Source organism: Mastigoproctus giganteus, chromosome 13 (assembly GCF_048544385.1).
Source record: "Mastigoproctus giganteus isolate SK-2022 chromosome 13, ASM4854438v1, whole genome shotgun sequence".
Lineage (NCBI taxonomy): Eukaryota > Metazoa > Arthropoda > Arachnida > Uropygi > Thelyphonidae > Mastigoproctus > Mastigoproctus giganteus.
The window spans coordinates 150,454,080-150,473,570 of NC_143587.1; the positions used below are offsets into that span (position 1 = coordinate 150,454,080).

Consider the following 19,491-nt stretch of genomic DNA (forward strand, 5'->3'; position numbering starts at 1 on the left):
CCCCATGACAGAATCTCAGTTATCGGTTGATTCAACTACTGCTCATCTCAGTTGCCCAAATTATTCGCAGTACGATTCCTTTCGCCTCAAAGGTGGTACCTTGTGTAATTGTCTGTTCCGATATTCCCCGTCAGAGACTTGATAATTTGGAATCTCCTCTTCGATCTTCTCTGGCTTAAAATCTCTCTACAACATTGTGTCAAATTCATCTGTTGTCTCCACCGTTCTCCCAATTCCATTAATCACTTGGAGCTCTTTGACTTCCTCTCTCTGCAACTTGACTTTCTCTCTGGTCAAACTTTCCTAACAGTGAGGTAATTTTCCTTGGTGATTTTAATGTTCACAACTCCAGCTGGCTTCCGTTTTCTAGTCACACCGACCCAGTTCGTCGAGATGCTGAGGCTTTTGCAATTACTTATGACCTTCCACAGATTGTTCATTTACCTACAAAAATATCAGACAATCCTAACCATACAGCCAACATGCTTGATCTTTTTCTCACAAATAACCCTTCTAAGTACACGGTCGAAGTGAGAGGTCCTTTAGGCACCTCAGATCACAACTTGGTGATTGTCTCTTCTCCAATAGAGCCTTTATCTCATGGCTATTCCCAACTTAGTGTTGTTTGGCATTACAAGAATGCAAAATGGGATGACCTGCGAGATTTATTTTCTTCTTTTCCTTGGTCGGATTCCTGTTTCAAAACTTCTGATGTCACCGTTTGCTCAGATCGTGTCAGTGAAATTATTCTTGCAGGAATGGAATCCTTTATCCCACACTCCACTTTAAAATCTCGTCCTTTATCTAATCCTTGGTTTTCCAATAAATGTGCTAAGGCAGTTCAATCGAAGAAAGTAGCATACCGTTATTGGCTTGTTTCCAATTCTTCAGTTTCATTTTCTGCCTAAACCAAAGCTCCAACGATTGTAAAGCAGTTATTAATCAGTCCAAACTAGAGTTTGACCAGGCTAAGAGTAGAACACTTGCTTCTTGCCCTAATGGCAGCCGAGCATTCTGGTCTCTTGCTAAAGCTATTGGCTGCAACTTTTGCCCATCTCTGCTCCCACCTCTGTCCAAACCAGATGGTTCTGTTGTCACTTTGGCCAAGGATAAAGCTGACCTGTTAGCATCCCATTTTTCTTCCAACTCATGTATTAATGATCTTGGTAAAACACCTGCCACCATTCCCAACACACTCCGTTCAATGCCTCCTGTGGTCTTTGTCAAAAGGATGCCAGAAGGATTAGCGAATCTTGATGCTAAGAAAGCTATAGGTCCTGATGGTATTTCTCCACTTGTTCTCAAAACCTGATTGGTCCACTTGATATCGATGGTTCGACTGTTGATGATCCTGCTCAGATAGGAAACAAACTGAATGAGTATTTTGCATCTACATTCACACATGAGGAGTTATTAAGGTTTGAAAATGACAGAAGGTTATCAAATTGTAGCAGGGTGCTTAATGATTTTGTAATAACTCAGAGCAAAGTGGAGGTGATTGTTGAAGTTAAACATAAAAAAGCACCTGGGATGGATGGGATCTATCCAGTTATATTAAAGCAACTAAGCAAACCCTTATCCATAATTATGAGAGCATCCCTGGACTCAGGGGAGGTCCCCATGGACTGGAGATGTGCAAATGTATCCCCAATTCACAAGGGGGGGGGATCGAAGGGTGACACGAGTAATTACAGACCAGTTAATTTAACTTCTGTTCAGTGTAAAATAATGGACTCACTGGTTAAAGATTCATTACAGGATCATCTAGACAAGACTGCAGCAATAATTCAGACACAGCATGGGTCTGTTAAGGGAAAGTCTTGTTCTGACAAATTTGATAGGATATTATGATGTGGTTACAAAGGAACCGGATGGAATAAATAATTTTGATATCATATATTTGGATTTCAGCAAAGCTTTTGACACTGTTGCACATGGAAGACTATTGTACAAAATGGAGCAGAATGGTATTAAGGGTAAGTTGCTACAATGGATAAAAGGATGGTTGAGCGGGAGAAGACAGAGGGTGGTAATCAATGGGTGCTGCTCTCCGTGGACTAATGTTATTAGTGAAGTCCCACATGGTTCGGTGTTGGGTCTTCTGTTGTTTTGTATATTTAACATTGATACTGATGAAGGTATATCAGGTTTAGTGTCGAAGTTTGCAGATGATACAAAGGTTGGCAGGGTTGTTAGTGACAGTAATGGCAGTGTGCTACTGCAACAGGATCTAGATAATTTGAGCAGATGGGCTAAGAAGTGGCAACTGAAGTTTAACCTCGACAAATACAAAGTACTGCATATGGGTAGAAGTAACACCAGTGAAACGTACCAACTGTGTGGTACTACACTTAAGGTGGTAGAAAATGAAAAAGATCTTGGAGTAATTGTGCAGTCAGATATGAAGTTTTCTGAGAAATGCAGACACGCTGACAGAGCAGGTCATGGGGTTTTGTCAACGATATATAGGAATAAGTACTGCGTACAGGTCTGGAGGCCTCATTTTAGGAAGCATGTAGATTTGCTTGAGCATGTACAGAGAAGGGCAACAAGATTGGTGAGGGGAATGAAGGGATCCTCTTACCAAGAGAGGGTTAAGTTCTGCAAATCGCAGTGGCTGGACACTAGGCACCTGCACGGTGATCTGATTGAGGTGTATAAGGCCTTGAATGGATTGAGCTGAATTCTGATGGGATCCTTCCATTTTTTCAGATTACGAACCTAAGGGGGCAAAAATTCAAATTAAGAAAAGACAGATGTAGAATAGATGTGCGGAAATATGCCTTAGCCAGAGGGTGGTTAATTGCTGGAACAAACTTCCATCTGTCGTTGTGGGTTGATAGGTTATATAAATTTAAGGAGGAACTGGACAGGCATTTGGAGGGAATGGTGTGATTTTTTTTTTTTTTTTTTGGCCGATGCTGCATAAGCTCATACACTTGCTTTCTTGCATCACATGCCACCACTACTACTACCTGTGCTCCTGAACTTATTCCTGTTCTTTGCCGCCTTTTGTTCATTTCTTATTTCAAAGGTGTTTTCCCTTCTGCTTGGAAATTTGCTCATGTCCAGCCAGTTCCTAAAAAGGGTGACAAATCCCTCCCATCAAATTATTGTCCCATTGCAATTACTTCTACTCTTTCTAAAGTAATGGAGAAATCAATTAACCGCTAATTCTGTTAAACTATCTAGAAACCTTCCATCTGATCAACGATCGCCAGTATGGATTCCGTCAGTGTCGATCCACTGGTGATATTCTGGCTTATGTTACCTATATATGGACTAATTCAATGGAAAACTTCAGTGAAACACAAGCAGTTTCTCTTGACATCTCAAAGGTTTTCAGTCGTGTTTGACATCAAGGTCTACTAAACAAGCTTCCATCTTATGGTTTGCCAACTGTTTTTTGTAATTGGTTATCCAGTTTTCTCTCTGATCGTTCACTGAGGGTGATGGTAGATGGCTCTCTGTCTTCTAACTTTTCCACTAATTCCGGTGTTCCCCAATGTTCGGTTCTTTTCCCCCACTCTTTTCCTCTTGTATATTAATGACCTTCTTCCATTGACTGGAAATCCTATCCATAGTTTTGCCGATGATAGCACATTGCATTCCACTTTCCATTTTGAGAAACCTTGCCCTGCTCAATCAGCTTCAACTTCTCGAATATCCACTACCAATTCTTTAAATGCCGATCTCCAGTGGGGCAAAGACAACTTAGTTGATTTCAATCCTTCTAAAACTCAGTCCTGTCTTATATATAAAAAAGGTTTCTTCTGCTCCTATGCTTATCTCTGGTGACACTCCAATTTCTAGGCATAATGATATATCTCTTTTGGGGATTACCCTGACTGCTAATCTCTCTTGGCACAAGCACATTGCTTCCTTTGCATCTAAAAAACTTGGTTTTCTCTTTCGCTCCTGGCAGAACTTTTCTTCCAAACAGCTGTTCACTCTGTACAAATCGCAAATCTGCCCTACCATGGAATATTGTTCCCACATCTGGGGTGGTGGCCCCAAAACCTCTCTCAGGCTTCTTGATTCCATTCAGAAGAGGGCAGTTAGGTTAATTAATGATTCATCTCTAACAGAGTCTCTCCCCTTGCTGTCTCATAGACATATTGTTTCTGCTGCATGCCTTTTCTACAGATACTTCCATGGGCACTGTTCTTCTGAATTGGTTTCTGTAATTCCCGCTCTCTCTTTCAAACCAGTCTGAACACGTGCTGCCACCAGCCAACATCCATTTACTGTCCAACTTCAAACTCACAGAACCAACTTTTCATCTTTCTCGTTTATTCATTCAACTGCCGTTTTCTGGAACAGCCTTCCTTTGTACGTATTTTCTGAAAATTACAGTCTACAGAAGTTCAAGTCTAATGTCAACAAATATCTTCTTTCGTCTTCTCAACCTCCAACCCAAGCACGGTACTAAGTACCATAGGTTCCAATACCTCTCATGATTGGGGTTTACATAAAAAAAAAAAAAAAAAAGGAAGAGAAGAGTGATGACATCCAGCTCAGGACCCTGGGTGTGCCAAGCCATACTCACCAGACTGCACTCAGCAATAAGACCATCATCTCATCTGGGTGTGCCAAGCCCATACTCACCAGACCGCACTCAGCAATAGGACCATCATCTCGCCTATTAAAACAATTCTCTAAAATATTTGGAAATATATGAATATATGATCAAGGATTCTGTTGCAATAACTCCTATGAAATCAATGGAAGTCCATGCAGCAGATCCGAGAATTTATGTATTTTGTGACCTCCACAGATCTGGTCACATGACCCCTGGATATGCAATTGATAAGGGTCACCATCATCTATACTGCAACGAATATGCCAACTTAATTAAGAGCAACAACTTTTATCTGCAACATCTATGGTTATTTCTACAGAGATTGTGATTTGCGTGATCTTGCAAAACAGTTTTCACTTAAGGGTAAGCATATGCCTTAAAAAAAAAGAGAGCAACAGAAGTTCAGCATTTTAAAATTACTGTAATTAATAAATCCCAAAGGTGCATATTAAAGGATATGACTGTTAAAATTTTGACACTGTCAAGCAGTCAGTAAACACCTCTCTGCAGCAATTAAAGAACTTAAATATGTATTTGCAAATTTTAAAGGTTCACTTCAGTAAATGAAATAAAATTAATTTTTATTTTATTTTTATAGCTGCACAGAACTAGTTATCCACAGGTAAAATCAAGACCTTAGAATTCACCGTAGTAATCAATTAATAAAATAACAAAAAGATCAAGTTTTCGGCTGATTTTTTTTTGCCTGATATAAAAAAACATTAACATGGTTTGAGATTTTCATAGTTATTTGACTAACAAAAATTAGTTAAGAGGAAAATCAAATGTAACGAGAATTGGTAAAATAAGCTACAATTAAACAAAAATCAGAAGACAGGAAAACATGGTGATGTCAGTAAAAAACAATAGCACCTAAATACAAAAAGGAAAAACTAAAAACATAAAACATTACTTTTAGTGTTCCTTCTCTACCCAAAACTGTTTTTATTAGGGCTTGTATAAAACCGAGAAATTTCAAAACCGAGTTTAACCGAAGTTTACTCTTAAAACCGGTTTTAAAACCGATTTTCTCAGACTGAGGGAAAATAATTAAAAGCTTATAACGTAGGTATTTATTTTACCTTGGGTAGATTGTACAAATCGTAATAAAATCTTTTAAACAAAATCTATCACCTCTTATAGTAAAAAAAATAAAAAAATTTTAAAATGCTCCAAAAAAGTAACCAGCTTGAGATTATACAAAATTACAAATTGTATTCATATCCTTTGAATAAAAACTATCTTCTCAAATAGTAAACAAAAAAAATAATAAGCCCTATAATAATAATAATAAATAAATAAAAATAATGTGAAAAAAAAAAAAACAGCTTGGGAAAATTACTTTACTATTTATTGCTCAGCTTTTTTCTGAAAATGATCCTTTAAAAAACACAGTATATTAAGCATTTTTCCTGATAGACTTGACCTTATTTTTGTGTTAAAGAGACCAGTGATCGAAAACGCTCTCTCAGATTGGACACTTGTTGGTTTAATGGTCAGTAGTGCTCTATAAACTTTCTCCAGCTTTTCACTTCTACTGCTAGTTGCCTCCAAAATTTTAAATTCTTTGCTGATTTCCAATTCACTCGGATATTTTGAAGGCTCTTCAGTTAATCTCTTTATTACACTATCATACTCTCGCATGAATGTATCTCCAACATCGGAACTAGACGAGTCTTTGTTTTCTTCTAAAAGAACAGTTCGTTTATTTTCAGTTTCTTCATTCAACGCTAAGACTCCTTCAGAATGTTTTGCAAATAATCTCTGATAAATCTCTTCAGCATGCTTTTTCAAAACTTGCTTACTTGGAAAATCAAAAGGTCTTGAACCTGAATCTTCTTTCCTAAACTTTTTGTGGTTGTGTGGAGATAGCTCAGCAAAGCCACAGTTTGGCAATTTCCTCTTGCTTTGTAACGCTGCAAAAGGCTTTGGTGAAACTTTAAAGCAAATGGGTTTTCTGCTGTATCAAGCTTAGCAATCAAAAATTCTATTGAAGACTGCTTTAAGTAAGTCTGTATCTTCTGAGGTTATAGCCTTCAGAATCATTTCAACTGGTCGCAAAGTTTCACATAGCAATTCAAGTGTTTTCCAGTCATCGTCAGACACAGCTTCAGTTGACAGTACTGCACATAGAGCATTTGGAATGCAGTTTTTCAATTTCAAAAATCTCTCAATCATATAGAATGTGCTATCCCATCTGGTCTTGCAATCTAATATAAGTTTATATTCTTTCCCATTAAATTTTGCTTTTAAAAAATTTTGTAATATGTCATTTTTGGTAGGCGATTTTCGAAAAAGCTTGCAATTTTTTCTGACTTTGTTAATAGTTTGTGCAATATTGGCCATTAGATTGAAGAAATAAATGAGCTCACCGGTAAAGTCGGTTTGATAAAGCATGCCTTGCTGTCTTTCTTCAACTTCTTCATAATCACTACTTTCTTCATTATTTTCATTGTCTTTGGGAGACTCAGACTGTGGCACCATAATTGATTGCTTTTTCATAAAGTACATCTATAACTGACAATATCCTCATCTAAGTTCAAACCAAATTCCTTTAAGTGTCCCTTCACAATGTGCTCAGTTCTTCTGCTATCAAGTGAACCATTAATCTCAATAAGACCTAACGACCAATGATTGTCTTTTGAATGCACATTTATATTCATATACCTTTTATTTTGTATAGACCTATATTCGTCTAGAGTCAATGAATACCGTGCACCCAAAACCAATGAATTTTTGAAATGCTGAATGAGTTCTTTCTTAGTTTTATAATAATTCAGAACCATATTTTAAAATTCCATTCACTGAGGCTGGTGGTAATTTATCGTATTTATTTCTCTGAAGGTGAAGGCTTGATTGTATAAACTCACTCTTGGCAATTGAATTAAAAGAAAATCCATCTAAAGCAGCTAATTTTGAAATATCTTCATCCATAGATTTTTTAACGATACAGTTTTCTAATGTTCTTACCATTTTTACGGGAGGTTCACTGTTATCTTGTTTAATGTCAATCTGATGCATTTTCTTTAAATGCAACATCAAAGATGATATAGATCCTCCAGACGACTTCATTATCTTCTGACATTTCGAACATTGTGCTTCATCTTTGCTTTTTCGAGCAAAAGAATTCCATACATTTGATTTCATCTTAGACATATTAAGACTAATAAATATTAATTAGTAGGAATTTATATCACCGACAATTTTAAATAAAAATATTGAAGATAACAAAGGCACAATACTATGCATCACTCTCGCAAGCACTGAATGAAGAGTCTAAACGAGGCAAGTTTCAAAATTTTCACGAAAGAAATTTTTTATTTATTTATTCGCATTTTATTTATTTTTCTCCCCCAATTAAATCTATTGTATTTTCAAAATTACATAAAAGCTAAATTTGGTGAAGCTGCTTTTTGGGGAACATTTGATCGCAAATTTAATAGGAATAAAGAAGCAAAAAACTTTCTACGATTGAAATTTGATGCAATATTCTGCGAATCTGTTCTAGTGGGTAACCATCAATAAGGCGGGTTCCATAACTTGTCTGGCGAACAAGATAGATGGAACGAAGAAATGTTGAGCATTTTCTTTTATGCTATCGCTCTGACTCACTCAGTCATAAATGAGTACACCTGCATCGTGCCATGATACAGGTGGGAAGATAAAAGGTACCCCTCCTAGATTTGGGCCACTTGCCCATGAGATTCGTACCTTAAAATAAACTCAAAAACATGTTTAAAACATAAAGCAGTTGAGCGATCCAGACAAACGAACAAACAAAAGAAAATGTGCGTAACAAAAAACTATATTCGAGGGCTGACTAAGAAAATATTCGAATCCGGTTTTAGAAGCTCGGTTTCGGTTTTAACAACTCAATATGAAAACCGATTTAACCGGTTTTATAAAACCGGTTTGCAAGCCCTAGTTTTTATCAATATTACTTAAGTGTTTAGAAGCAATAAAAACAAGAATTTCTAAGAAAAAAATGAACACATACAAATTTAAAAACACCTTATTGGATTCTCTAAATTATTAATTTCTCTTATGGTATTATCATGGTGGCCAACCAGAAGTATGTGGACTAATGTAGCCTTCTTGCCTGATTTTCATTGTTAAATTAAACAAAGACAATACACTCGTTTGCTATTATACCTGCGTATCAAATTAACAGCAATGTTGATAATTATAGAAATATTAAGTGTAATTATTTTACATTGTGATGAATGCTTTCTGCAACAGGTTTCCACATAGGGAACTGTCTGTGAAATTTTGAAGTTTTAATAGAAATGATAATTATGGTTGCTAGTGATTTTATATATTTATTTTTTCTTTTGTTTTTATATATTTATTTTTTCTTTTGTTAACTTGGCTCCTCAGTATTTAAAAAAATCATTAAAAATGTGTAAACAGTAAAAAAGAACGGTACTTTTTTGATGAAATAACACCCTCCATATCTGTTCATTAATTCTACTTATCACGATTCAAATACAACTTCTGATATGCTGATCTGAATTTCAGAGCAGGTTTTGAGTTTCAGCTCGAAAGTGACAAATGAGATTAACAACTATCTCCTAGTATGATTTTCAAAGCTGCTTTCACGGTGCCATCAATTAAAATTGTGTCTACTAAATTGTATACACAGATAAGAGAAGGAAATGCATTCGTATGTTACAAACACATCACTGAAACGAAATTGAAACAACTACCTAGAAAAAAGATATATTCCTCTGTGCCCACATACTAAAATCTATGATCTACATAAATATTGTTGAATGGCTTACTAATCTATGCATAATTTTTAAAGATTTAGAGAGTTTGCATAACAGTTTTCCTATGGATAGTAAAACAATTTCTGATCCAATAAGAACATTTACCTTCTTCTTGTAATTCTTTTATCTCTGCCTCATAATCTAGTTCCATTTCTTTCTGTTCCTGTTCACGTATTGTGGCTTCATCATCCTCCTCCTCTTCAGCTTCATTATCAACAGAAAATTCATGGTCTTCTTCAGCAGCATCAGCAATACATAGCACTTCCTAATGGAGAAAAATAAATAAATAAATTCTGCAGACTACAATACTAAACACAAAGTGCTTCACTTAAAGGGCAATGATGCACTTATTTATGCATTTAAGATATCCCTCCCCTTTTTTTTTTTCAAATCAATGAACTAAATTTATGTTATAACGTGATTTTGGATTACGATTTAGATTTTATGACTTCTAAATTTTAAATCTGCTAAGTCAACTGTTTTCTCTAGTGCAAAGTTGTTGCCTGTCCTCAGTTTAGTCTAAAAATATCATTGGTATATTTTTAGTATATTCTTTCATTGGTATATTCTGAAACTGAAATCATTTTACTGTATTTAAAGAAAGAAAAAAAAACCACACCATCACAATGGCTACATGTGATATTTCCTTTTCAGCACGTTTTGCTGACAAGAATATTTCATTATATGACAACAATTCTGCCATGCCTCCTCATGCAAAAAAAAAAAAAAACCTCCATTTAAATGAGTTATTTAGGAAAAATAAGGGGGGAATGGGAATGAATGTTCTGATGCTTAACCTTGTGATTTTGGCCAGATCACAAGATCGGAATTGGTGTGTAAAGATAAACAGCATTGTAAAGCTGCTGCTACTGCTATCATATATACACAAAATAAAGGAAAAACTAAAAATAAAAATTTTTAAAGTGTGTTTTAAATTTTAATTTTGGCATGTTACAGATTATGCTGACAAAATATCAGCAGAATCTGTAAATTTCTGCATTAAGCATTTCAAAAGAGGAGAGAAAGCATGGCGATTTAAAAATTATTTACCCTTGAATATAATACACACCCCTAACATGGGGAGGATCCAATTTTATCCTTTTACAAAATTTTTACTAAACCAATAGGCTAGGCACATGCAAAATTAATCCAGCTTTCACTTCAAATTCACACTAATTGAGAAATCTATAAATGAAGAATACTTGAGAAATAAATAAGTTTAGAAGTAAGAACTAAGGACATACCTTCATGACCTAACTCTGAGAACATTCAACAGTCAAACAGAAATAATTGAGCCATAGTATCACTAATACTGTTGCACTGGAAACTACAGCAGTATTCAAATTCTTGCACAACAATAACAACTCAGTTAGCAAATTACACACTGCAGCATGCAATGATAAATATTATATAAGGTGTGATAATGTAAATTTCTGAATCAATGAGAGGCATGAATAACATCAAAAAATTATGCATGATGTATTTATATTAGGACTTCACTAGACGGCAGCAATTTTCAAATCATGTTTGCAACAATGAATCATTTAATCAAAGGTAAAATCATTCCACACAGGGCAGTCTTACTCTACCCATCAGGGGAATGGAGGGAGAGCTGAATCTTATGTGCCCAAATCTGAACAGGAAGAAAGAAAGTCCAAAATCAAAATGTCCATAAACCAGACATCTTTAAGAATCAGGTTATCCCATGTGAAGAGCAAGTGGTGCTACTCAATGACCTGTACTCCTAATACAATTACCATATTTGTCGGCTTATAAGACACTGCAACGTGGAAGACGCACCCTATTTTTGGAATGGTAAATTTAAAATTCATTAAGAATAAAACCCAAAAGCCAATAAAGAAAGGTATACGATTATTACTCTTGTTATATTAGTATTATTCAACTTCAGATTCATTACTGACTTGATCATCATTATCCTTTCACTAGTATCACTGTCACTCTCACACAATAAATGATCTTCAGTGTCATCCAACATTTTTTGAAGGACTTCACCACAATTTCAGTCTTAACATCATCCCATGACTTCAGCACCCATTCACACACTTGTGCTATTGATGGACATTACATCCTTATCTGTAGGCATTGTATCAGGGTTCCCTTCTATCACCTATTTATTTCATTGCTCCTGCATGTTATTCTTGAACGGCTTATTGATGCTAACGGCTGTAACTGGGAAGTTAAGTCACCAGGAATTACCACCAATTCTGTGTTCATCATTTCGGCCAGTTTTTTGATGTTTTCAGTCCTATGTACTCTAAACTGATCCCATATTAGTAGTGCATTTTTACGCAGTAGTCCACCAGGATGCCTGGACCAAGCTTTTACAAACCAATCCTAGATACATTCTTCATCCTTCCAATCCTGTGGTTCAGCTCATTCAAGTGAATGAAAATATCAAAATGATATGTGTACTTAGTCACCCATTCATCATCTGCAAATAACTCTGCATACACATGCCCCTCAAATGTTAAATATCTTTACCTCCTCTTTAAATTCAAAAAGGCACGTTAACACTTTACTAGGTGACAACCACCATACTTCTGTATGTAGCAGCAGTGTGGTGTGTTTAGATCCAATTTCCTGACACAAATGGGAAAAAGCCTCAAATTGTGGGGGCCGCAATTTGATGAAGTTAATGACTTTTCCAAATTTGCCCAGCACAACTTTCAGAGCAGATGGCAAAGACTTGGCAACAATGGTTTCGGGGTGAATAAGAGAATGGTCAGATTGTACGTCAGGATTTACTTCACACACTTTAGTTACAAAGCCTTTAACTGGAACTGTGCAAACACTAACACAATCTTGCCATTTAATTCATTTTGGAGCATTTATTCAGTAGTAACATGAAATATTTCTTCACCAGTGGCTCACTTGGGTAGTACTTTGCAAAAAAAGAAATTTCTTACAATTACACCCCCCATCGATGAACAGGATGTTGGCAAGAAGTAGAGCGTAACAGCTAACATCTGTAGACTCGTTGATCTGAAGAGAGAACTTCTGACTGCCGTTGCTTTTCTCCTTCATGTCTTCAATGTCATTGGACATATCACTGACTTGGAGACAGATTCTGTCAGCTGAAAGTGGCATTTTTGAAATTTCATTAGCAGCTTTTGGACCCAGAACTATTTTCACCATCTCTTTACAAGCTGGCATTTACAAAGTTTCGGCTATTGTGTGTGGCTTTTTGGGCTTTACAATAAATTTGGCTACTTTATAGATAGCTTTCTGTACTTTTTTTCCGAAACACATAACGATGAAGTCATGAACGTTGCTTGTTTTTGTTTTGTTGCAACATCCGTTGAAAATAACTGATATCTTTGCATGCCAGAGAAGAATGTCTTGTTCAGAAATGCTGGGAACCATAGCAGCATTGCTGAGTTTTTCTATGCACATGACACACTCGGGGATTGGGCATGTTTTATCACCATAGCAGAAAAAAACAAAAGACAAATAATTATCACTATACTGTCTGCACACTAATTTTTGATTTTTTTTTTTTTTTTTTGGGCTCGTCACTTTCAGTACTTGCGATTGTGGATGGAATACTCATTAAGAGGAACTTGTCCATTGTTAAAAAAAGAAAATAGTAAAATCAACTTGCAATCACAGTATTTCGTAGCACAGCTGTGAGGAAAATGAATGTAATAGACGTGGGACCAACACACTTCAAACAGAGGAATGGGCATATCTATTGCTTTAAAATAAAGTCATAACAAAGGGTGGGCGCATCGGCACAAGTTGGTTGGTTGGTTGGATTTCAATTTTATTGGCGCAAAAGCAACTAAGCCTAGGGTTCACCGCGACTAAAGGAAACAAAAGTTGAAATAGCACGGACAAACAGGGATAAGTATCAAAACAAGCCAACAAAATAATAAAAGACGGAGGATGTTTTGCTAATCTTTACACTTTTAAGAAACATCAAGGACATATCAAACTTTAACAAGCAGCAACTTATTTCAGTCAGCACAGCAACAAAACGATATTGAAAAAATATTGGAAGGGCAAACACACAAATAACTTTGGAAAGCAAGTGTTGGATATTCACGCAAAATATAATTTACTGTCCACACATACAACATTGTGTTTCACTACAAACGGTTTACTGTGAAAAATAACAATGAGCAGCATTACAAGCATATATAAAGGGGACGCAAGGCTGCTCAAAAGGGGCAAAGAATACAAATCGATACCTCCTATGCATAAAATTATATGTCTGAAAGGCTGATTTTACAGTAGAGCTGTTTGAAGTTTGATTTTCCATTTTTCTGATTTAAAGAATTCTATTAACTAATTTAATCACAGCTAAATCAACATAAATTTATTTTGAAACAAAAAGATTACCTTCAAACAGCTGTACTGTAAAATCAGCTTTTCAGGCTTTATGTGTAGGAGGTATGGAAATAGCGCTTCTCGCATTCGACGTAACATGGCAAGAAAACACACGTCACAACCATATGAATTGGACAGACTAAACACGCGCGATGTGGAGAGCGCTCGCACAGGTTCTGTCGAGTCCAGTTTTTCGTTCTTTGGGACAATTAAACAAGACTAAACAGGTGCGATGTTAGCGCGATGCAATGAGCGATCATGCACGCTCTGCCAAGTCCTGTGCAGAATACTATAATCTTTCCTGAGGCTAGCCTTCAATCAATTGGTGTGCATCCGCTGGTTTTGTGTGTGCTCTTGTGCTCGTTGATGCTGTGTGTGTGCGTGCTATTGCTATTACTACTACACCCTTTTGTGGCATTCTCCACATAGTGGTAGCAGCAATACTTAGTGTGTTACGTATTGTTATTCGTATTATTACTCTACCCAGATTTAGACATTTTGTACATTTTTTTCTTTCTTCATAGAATTTTGGCATTAACTATTAGAGCGACTGATCTGTTCAATACGAAATTATTAGAGAAATTAGTGGTTGTTCGTAAAACTGTCACCGGAGTTAAGCGCAAAGTAAAGTGTGTTAGTTGTCTGACAGCACCAGGTTCCCCCCATCTCCGCACTGTATTCTTTGTAAGTGACAGAGAACTCTGGAGGCCAGAGGTGTAAAAAGTGTGTCGGGAGTGGTTTGTTGTGTAGTGTTATGTTCTGTTGTTTCTCTGACCATTTAGCCATTGGGCCCCTATTGGGACCCACCGTTGCCCACACTTTGCCACGAGGAGGCAGGTCAGGTACCCAGTAGATTAAAGAAAGGGGATGGGAGGGGTGAACACTAGAAATTGGAAAGGCCGAAAGAGGTTAAGGAGAAAGCAGTTGAATTTTTTGACGCTGATTAGAATTTGGCAGCATTGTTAGGGGCGTACTCAGTCAGTTAGGTTAGAGTCTGGGGGAGGGGAGAGACTGGAGGAAAATAGGTAGAAGGATGGGGATAGAGTTGGCATCCCCAAAGAGGTCAGTGGGGATGAGCCCCACCAGGCGAAGTATGGGAGAGGCAGGGAGGGGAGGAGACAGAGACCCGTCTCCTCCATCCCCGGGGATGGGGTTTTAAAGGGAACTGGGTTAGATTACCCAGTTTGCCAAATGGCACGTTGGAAGCGTAGTATGACTTCACCGGTGATGGTTGTCAGGTCCATGTTGTTGTTGTTATTATTTGGTTTTTAGAAGCATTAGCAACTAAGGCCATATTGCTCCGGGGATATGTGGTGGTCACGGGCTCGAACCCTGGTCTAATAAAGAAGCATGTGCTATGCACTGCTGCGCCTGCCCACCTGGCTACGGAGGTGCCTCAGGTCCATGTCTTGTCGAATCCAGTAGGAACCGACAAGACATGGACCTGAATGAAGTGAAGCACACATTTACTTCATTCATAATCCACATTCTCATTTTACTTGCATTCTATTTTTATACTTTTTTTTATAGTTTATATTTTTTATGTTAGTTTATTTACATTCCCCCCCCCCCCCCACTTACTCATTCAGCTCTTTCTCACCACCAGGAGGGATGGAATGGTGTGTAATGTAATTTAAATACTGATGCTTAATAATTAAGCTAAATAAGAAAGATTATAAAAGATTAAAACTAGAGTTAGCGTGAACTTAACTTTTCTCACACACTTACACTCTAATTCATTCTTCTGGCTTTCATTTCATTTGTTTGACTCTTGCTTTCTGCACTGCACTCTATGGGCACCTCAACTTACTATTATTCTTCAGTTGTGGTGCAGGCTTAGCTGCAAGTTTTTTGCAGGCCAGGGGAGAATGCAGTCATAGTGTTGTTAGTAAATGTTTGTTAGTATATATAAAGTAGTGCAAGTTATTATTAACTTTGTATTCTTTCAGCCAATTAAAATTGCTCTTCCAATTATTCCCACTCACCCTCTTTCCATCGGGCTGGGTCCATCTTTCATTCACCAAAACTGACATTTATTCCCTCTAACCATAATTCCTATTTCACTCAGTGACCAGCCTATTCATTCTGTCTTTCATTCTACTTGCTACCAGCTTACTGACATTTTTCAGATAATCTGCTTCCTTGGCTGCCGGTTACATCTCCATCCCCCACATGGTTACTTATTTGGTGTGGGGACTCCAGGTTCCTACTCATGACAGGGTAATCCAAGGTCAATCCAGTTTTGTCATGTCAGGGCGCAGAATACTGCTGTCCTGACAGTTATTAGCTCATTGTCTAGGCGTGGTGGGAGATGTGGGCAATTTTAACTATTGATTATTATATAATTTCCGGGAGGCTGAATTGTCATTCTTTGGATTGTTCTGCACATTTCAAATACTTTCTGTCTGAAGGTTGTAAAGTCTTTATAATTTTCCTCTTCTATAATGAATAGATGTTCTTCTCCACTTGGAAGGGGACCAATTTGTGCGATTAGCTGTGTTCTGGGGATGTTATAAATTATACATTCGTATAGAATGTGTCCAGTCTTCTTTCTCTCTCTCTCTCTCTCTCTCTCTCTCTCCACAGGTGCAATTTGGGTCAACAGTCAGCCCAAAGGAGATTAGTTTTGCCTTTAGGGAGCTGTGACCTGTCAATGTAAATGTTGAAAAAAGTCCAGGGGCATACCACTTAGGCAGCTGACTATTGCCACTCGTGGCAGAAACCTTTTGGTAACTAGTACCTCTGTTTTCATGCTCCCATTTTGTTTTCCACAGCTCATGTAGCTTTGTGGCTATTCTCTTTTTTTTTTTTTTTTTTTTCATCATTGAAGGTTGTATCAAGGGCTACCCACAGAAATTCTGTGGGTATGCCCTTTTTAAGTCTATAATATAAGCCTCTTTTGGCTACTTCCAGGTAAAGTGGTAAAGCTCCAGCCAGAAACAGTAGCACAGGTGTGCTCATTGTGCGGCATGCTCTGGTAATGGTGAGAAGTATTGTCCTTTGTATCGATTCTAATTTATTCCTGTTTCTTACTATGGCCTAGCGGGTGAACCACGAACCGTCTCCATAGGTGATAACAGGTAGGAACATTGCACGGCATATGATTGCCAGGGTCTTTCTTTTGAGCCCCCAGTCTGATCGACTGATCCTGACAATCATACCTGCATAATTTATTACTTTCTTTGCCAAGTAAGTCAAATAGAAATAAAAAGTTAATTTAGAATCAAAGACCACTCCAATAATTTTAGTTCTGTAACTATTTTTATAGTAGTTGTGTTAATTTTAATTTGTGGACATCATCTTATGTCCAAATTGCCTTTTAGATGTATTTGTTTGGTTTTTTCAGGTGATATTTTGAGCATGTCCATTTGTGCCCACTCCTGCATGCAAGAAGGCGGTATTTGATCTTTGCTCTACAACCACTCGCGTATTACCTTTTACAAGGAAAATCATCTGCAAAGGCCAGGCTTTCCACAGAGCACAGATCCAAGGCAAAAAATTCGTCCAGAACAATATTCCAGAAGAAAGGGCCAAGGATTGAACCCTGCGGGCAGCCTTTATTCACATGGTGTGTTAATTCCTGGAATCTTGTGCACACTAAGTCTGTAAAGTATCTGTTTATTACCTTATATAAGTTTTGTGGGGCATTTGCCTGGCGGAGTCTCCTAAGGGTGAGTCTAATGCCCCAGCAAAGTCAATAGAGATTGCCAGCATATATTTCTCCTTTGAGTTTTTAACTGTTGTCAGTAGGTGGTGCAGCATACTCTGTAGAGCTGCCCTGCTTAAAACAGTACTAATTGTTGGAATGCAAACCTGCTTTCATGTATTACTGAGCTAATCTGCTATATATATTAGTCTTTCGTATATTTTCCCTTGTACAGGGAGTAGGGCTATTAGACTATGATTTGGGATCAGTAGGAGGTTTCTCAGGGTTTTTTTAGAATTAATTTTAATACAGCTTTTTTCCATATTTTTGGGAATATACATTGTTATACAGTTATTATATAGTGCTATTCATTTTTCTGGTACTATTTCTGCTAATTTTTTGATAATCTCAACTTCTAAGAGGTCAAAACCTGGGCATTTATTGTTTTTGGTTTTAGATAGTGCTATTTCAAAGTCTTGTATAGTAAACAGAGATTCAATATTGGCATTGTCATATTCACTGTTTTCTTTTATAATGCCCAGCTGGGTGGGGGTATGATCCCCAATTTCGGTCTGAGTTGTTGGTGACTCTATTGTCAGGGAAACGGAGAACATGGTAGGTAAAAAGGATAGGTGGAACAGGACCAGGATATGCCTGCCAAGGGCAAAGGTTGATGACGTAGAACGGATATCATCTTTTAAGGGCACAAAAGGTGATATAGTTGTACAAGTTGGCACTAATGATAATAAGAGTAGGAGACCGGCAGAATTACTTAAGAAGTACAGGTCACTTTTGAAAATAAAAGCCGTGAATTAGGGTTGAATTTGAAAGTCTCTGCAATTCTGCCCAGACACGATAAGAGGGAGTATATGATGAGAGCCTTGTCGATCAATTCGGCCCTGGAAAGATTGCGCAAGGCTCAAGGGGTAGAATTTTTTTCAGCCTGGTCTGTACTTATTAACAGGAGAGACTGCTTCTACAGGGATGAGATACACTTAAATAGAAAGAGTGCAAGAATATTTGCTGATGCTATCGAGGCAGTGTTAGATGGGTCGGAAAACTGCTAGCTTGGGGGGATACAAGGACTAATAGATTAACAGTAGCCACTGGCAGAGGTGAAAGTGATTCTTGCGCTGCTTCTATTGGAATCAGCAGCAGCCTGGAAAACAAGATGCAGGGTATTTCTGAGAATACTTGTGAGGGTACTTGTATGTACACCAATGCTAGGAGTTTGGTAAATAAATTTGATTAATTTGAGGAATTGCTCAAAACATCAAAGACAGATATTGTTTGGGATATCAGAGATGTGGTTTCACACAGATATAAGGAATGTAGAACTGGAATTTGGGGAGTACAACGTCTGCAGAAAGGATAGACAGGATAGGAAGGGAGGAGGGGTTATGCTATTAGTTAAGAAACACACAAAATCCAAGGAACTGAAGCCAGTCGACATCGCTGGACAGTGCAGTGTCGAGTCAGTTTGGTGTGACGTAAGCATTGGGAGATCAAAATTGAGAGTAGGAGTGTCCTAATGGGCCTAATGACTCTGATGAGTATAATAAGAAACTGTACAGGGAAATAAAGTGGGCCAGTAAATCAGAGAGTCTTATAATGGGGGATTTTAATTTCCCAGATACTGACTGGAATTTGTGGGTTGGTCACTTCACACACTAGCAAGGCTTTTATGCATTTATTGGATAATTGTTTTCAACATCAGCATGTTCAGCAGGCAACTAGAGGGCATAATACTCTTAATCTTATTATCACTAGTGATTCTTCATGCATTAAGAATCTGCAGATAAAGGAACCACTAGGTGGCAGTGATCACAGTGTGCTGAAGTGGGATTTACTCAAAGAGCTGCCATCAGGGATAAAGGGAAGGGTTTTTGCTTTCGTGAAGGCGACTACAATGGTCTGAGACAGTATTTAAATTCTATACAGTGGGACCAACTGATGGCCACCCGGGGTGGATGGGATCTATCCAGTTATATTAAACGAGGCAGCAAAGGAAGTAAGCAAACCTTTAGCCATATTTATAGTAGCTTTTTTGGACTCATTGGAGGTACCCATCGCAAATTCAAAATGGGAAGCATTCAAAGAACTTACCTTGGAAGCTACTAAGCTTTATATAACAACTAAGAAAT

General features: G+C 37.4%; 1 protein-coding gene across 2 annotated transcripts in view; it reads right to left on the reverse strand.

The window, feature by feature from the left end:
* The window catches only part of dom (domino helicase), an 896,769-nt gene that overhangs the window by 714,048 nt on the left and 163,230 nt on the right, over positions 1–19,491 (reverse strand). For both annotated transcript variants that reach the window (XM_090388005.1, XM_090388004.1), the window contains exon 10: positions 9,457–9,616. In XM_090388005.1, coding sequence (XP_090244131.1) covers positions 9,457–9,616 — 160 coding nt within the window. The remainder of the gene's footprint in view (positions 1–9,456; positions 9,617–19,491) is intronic.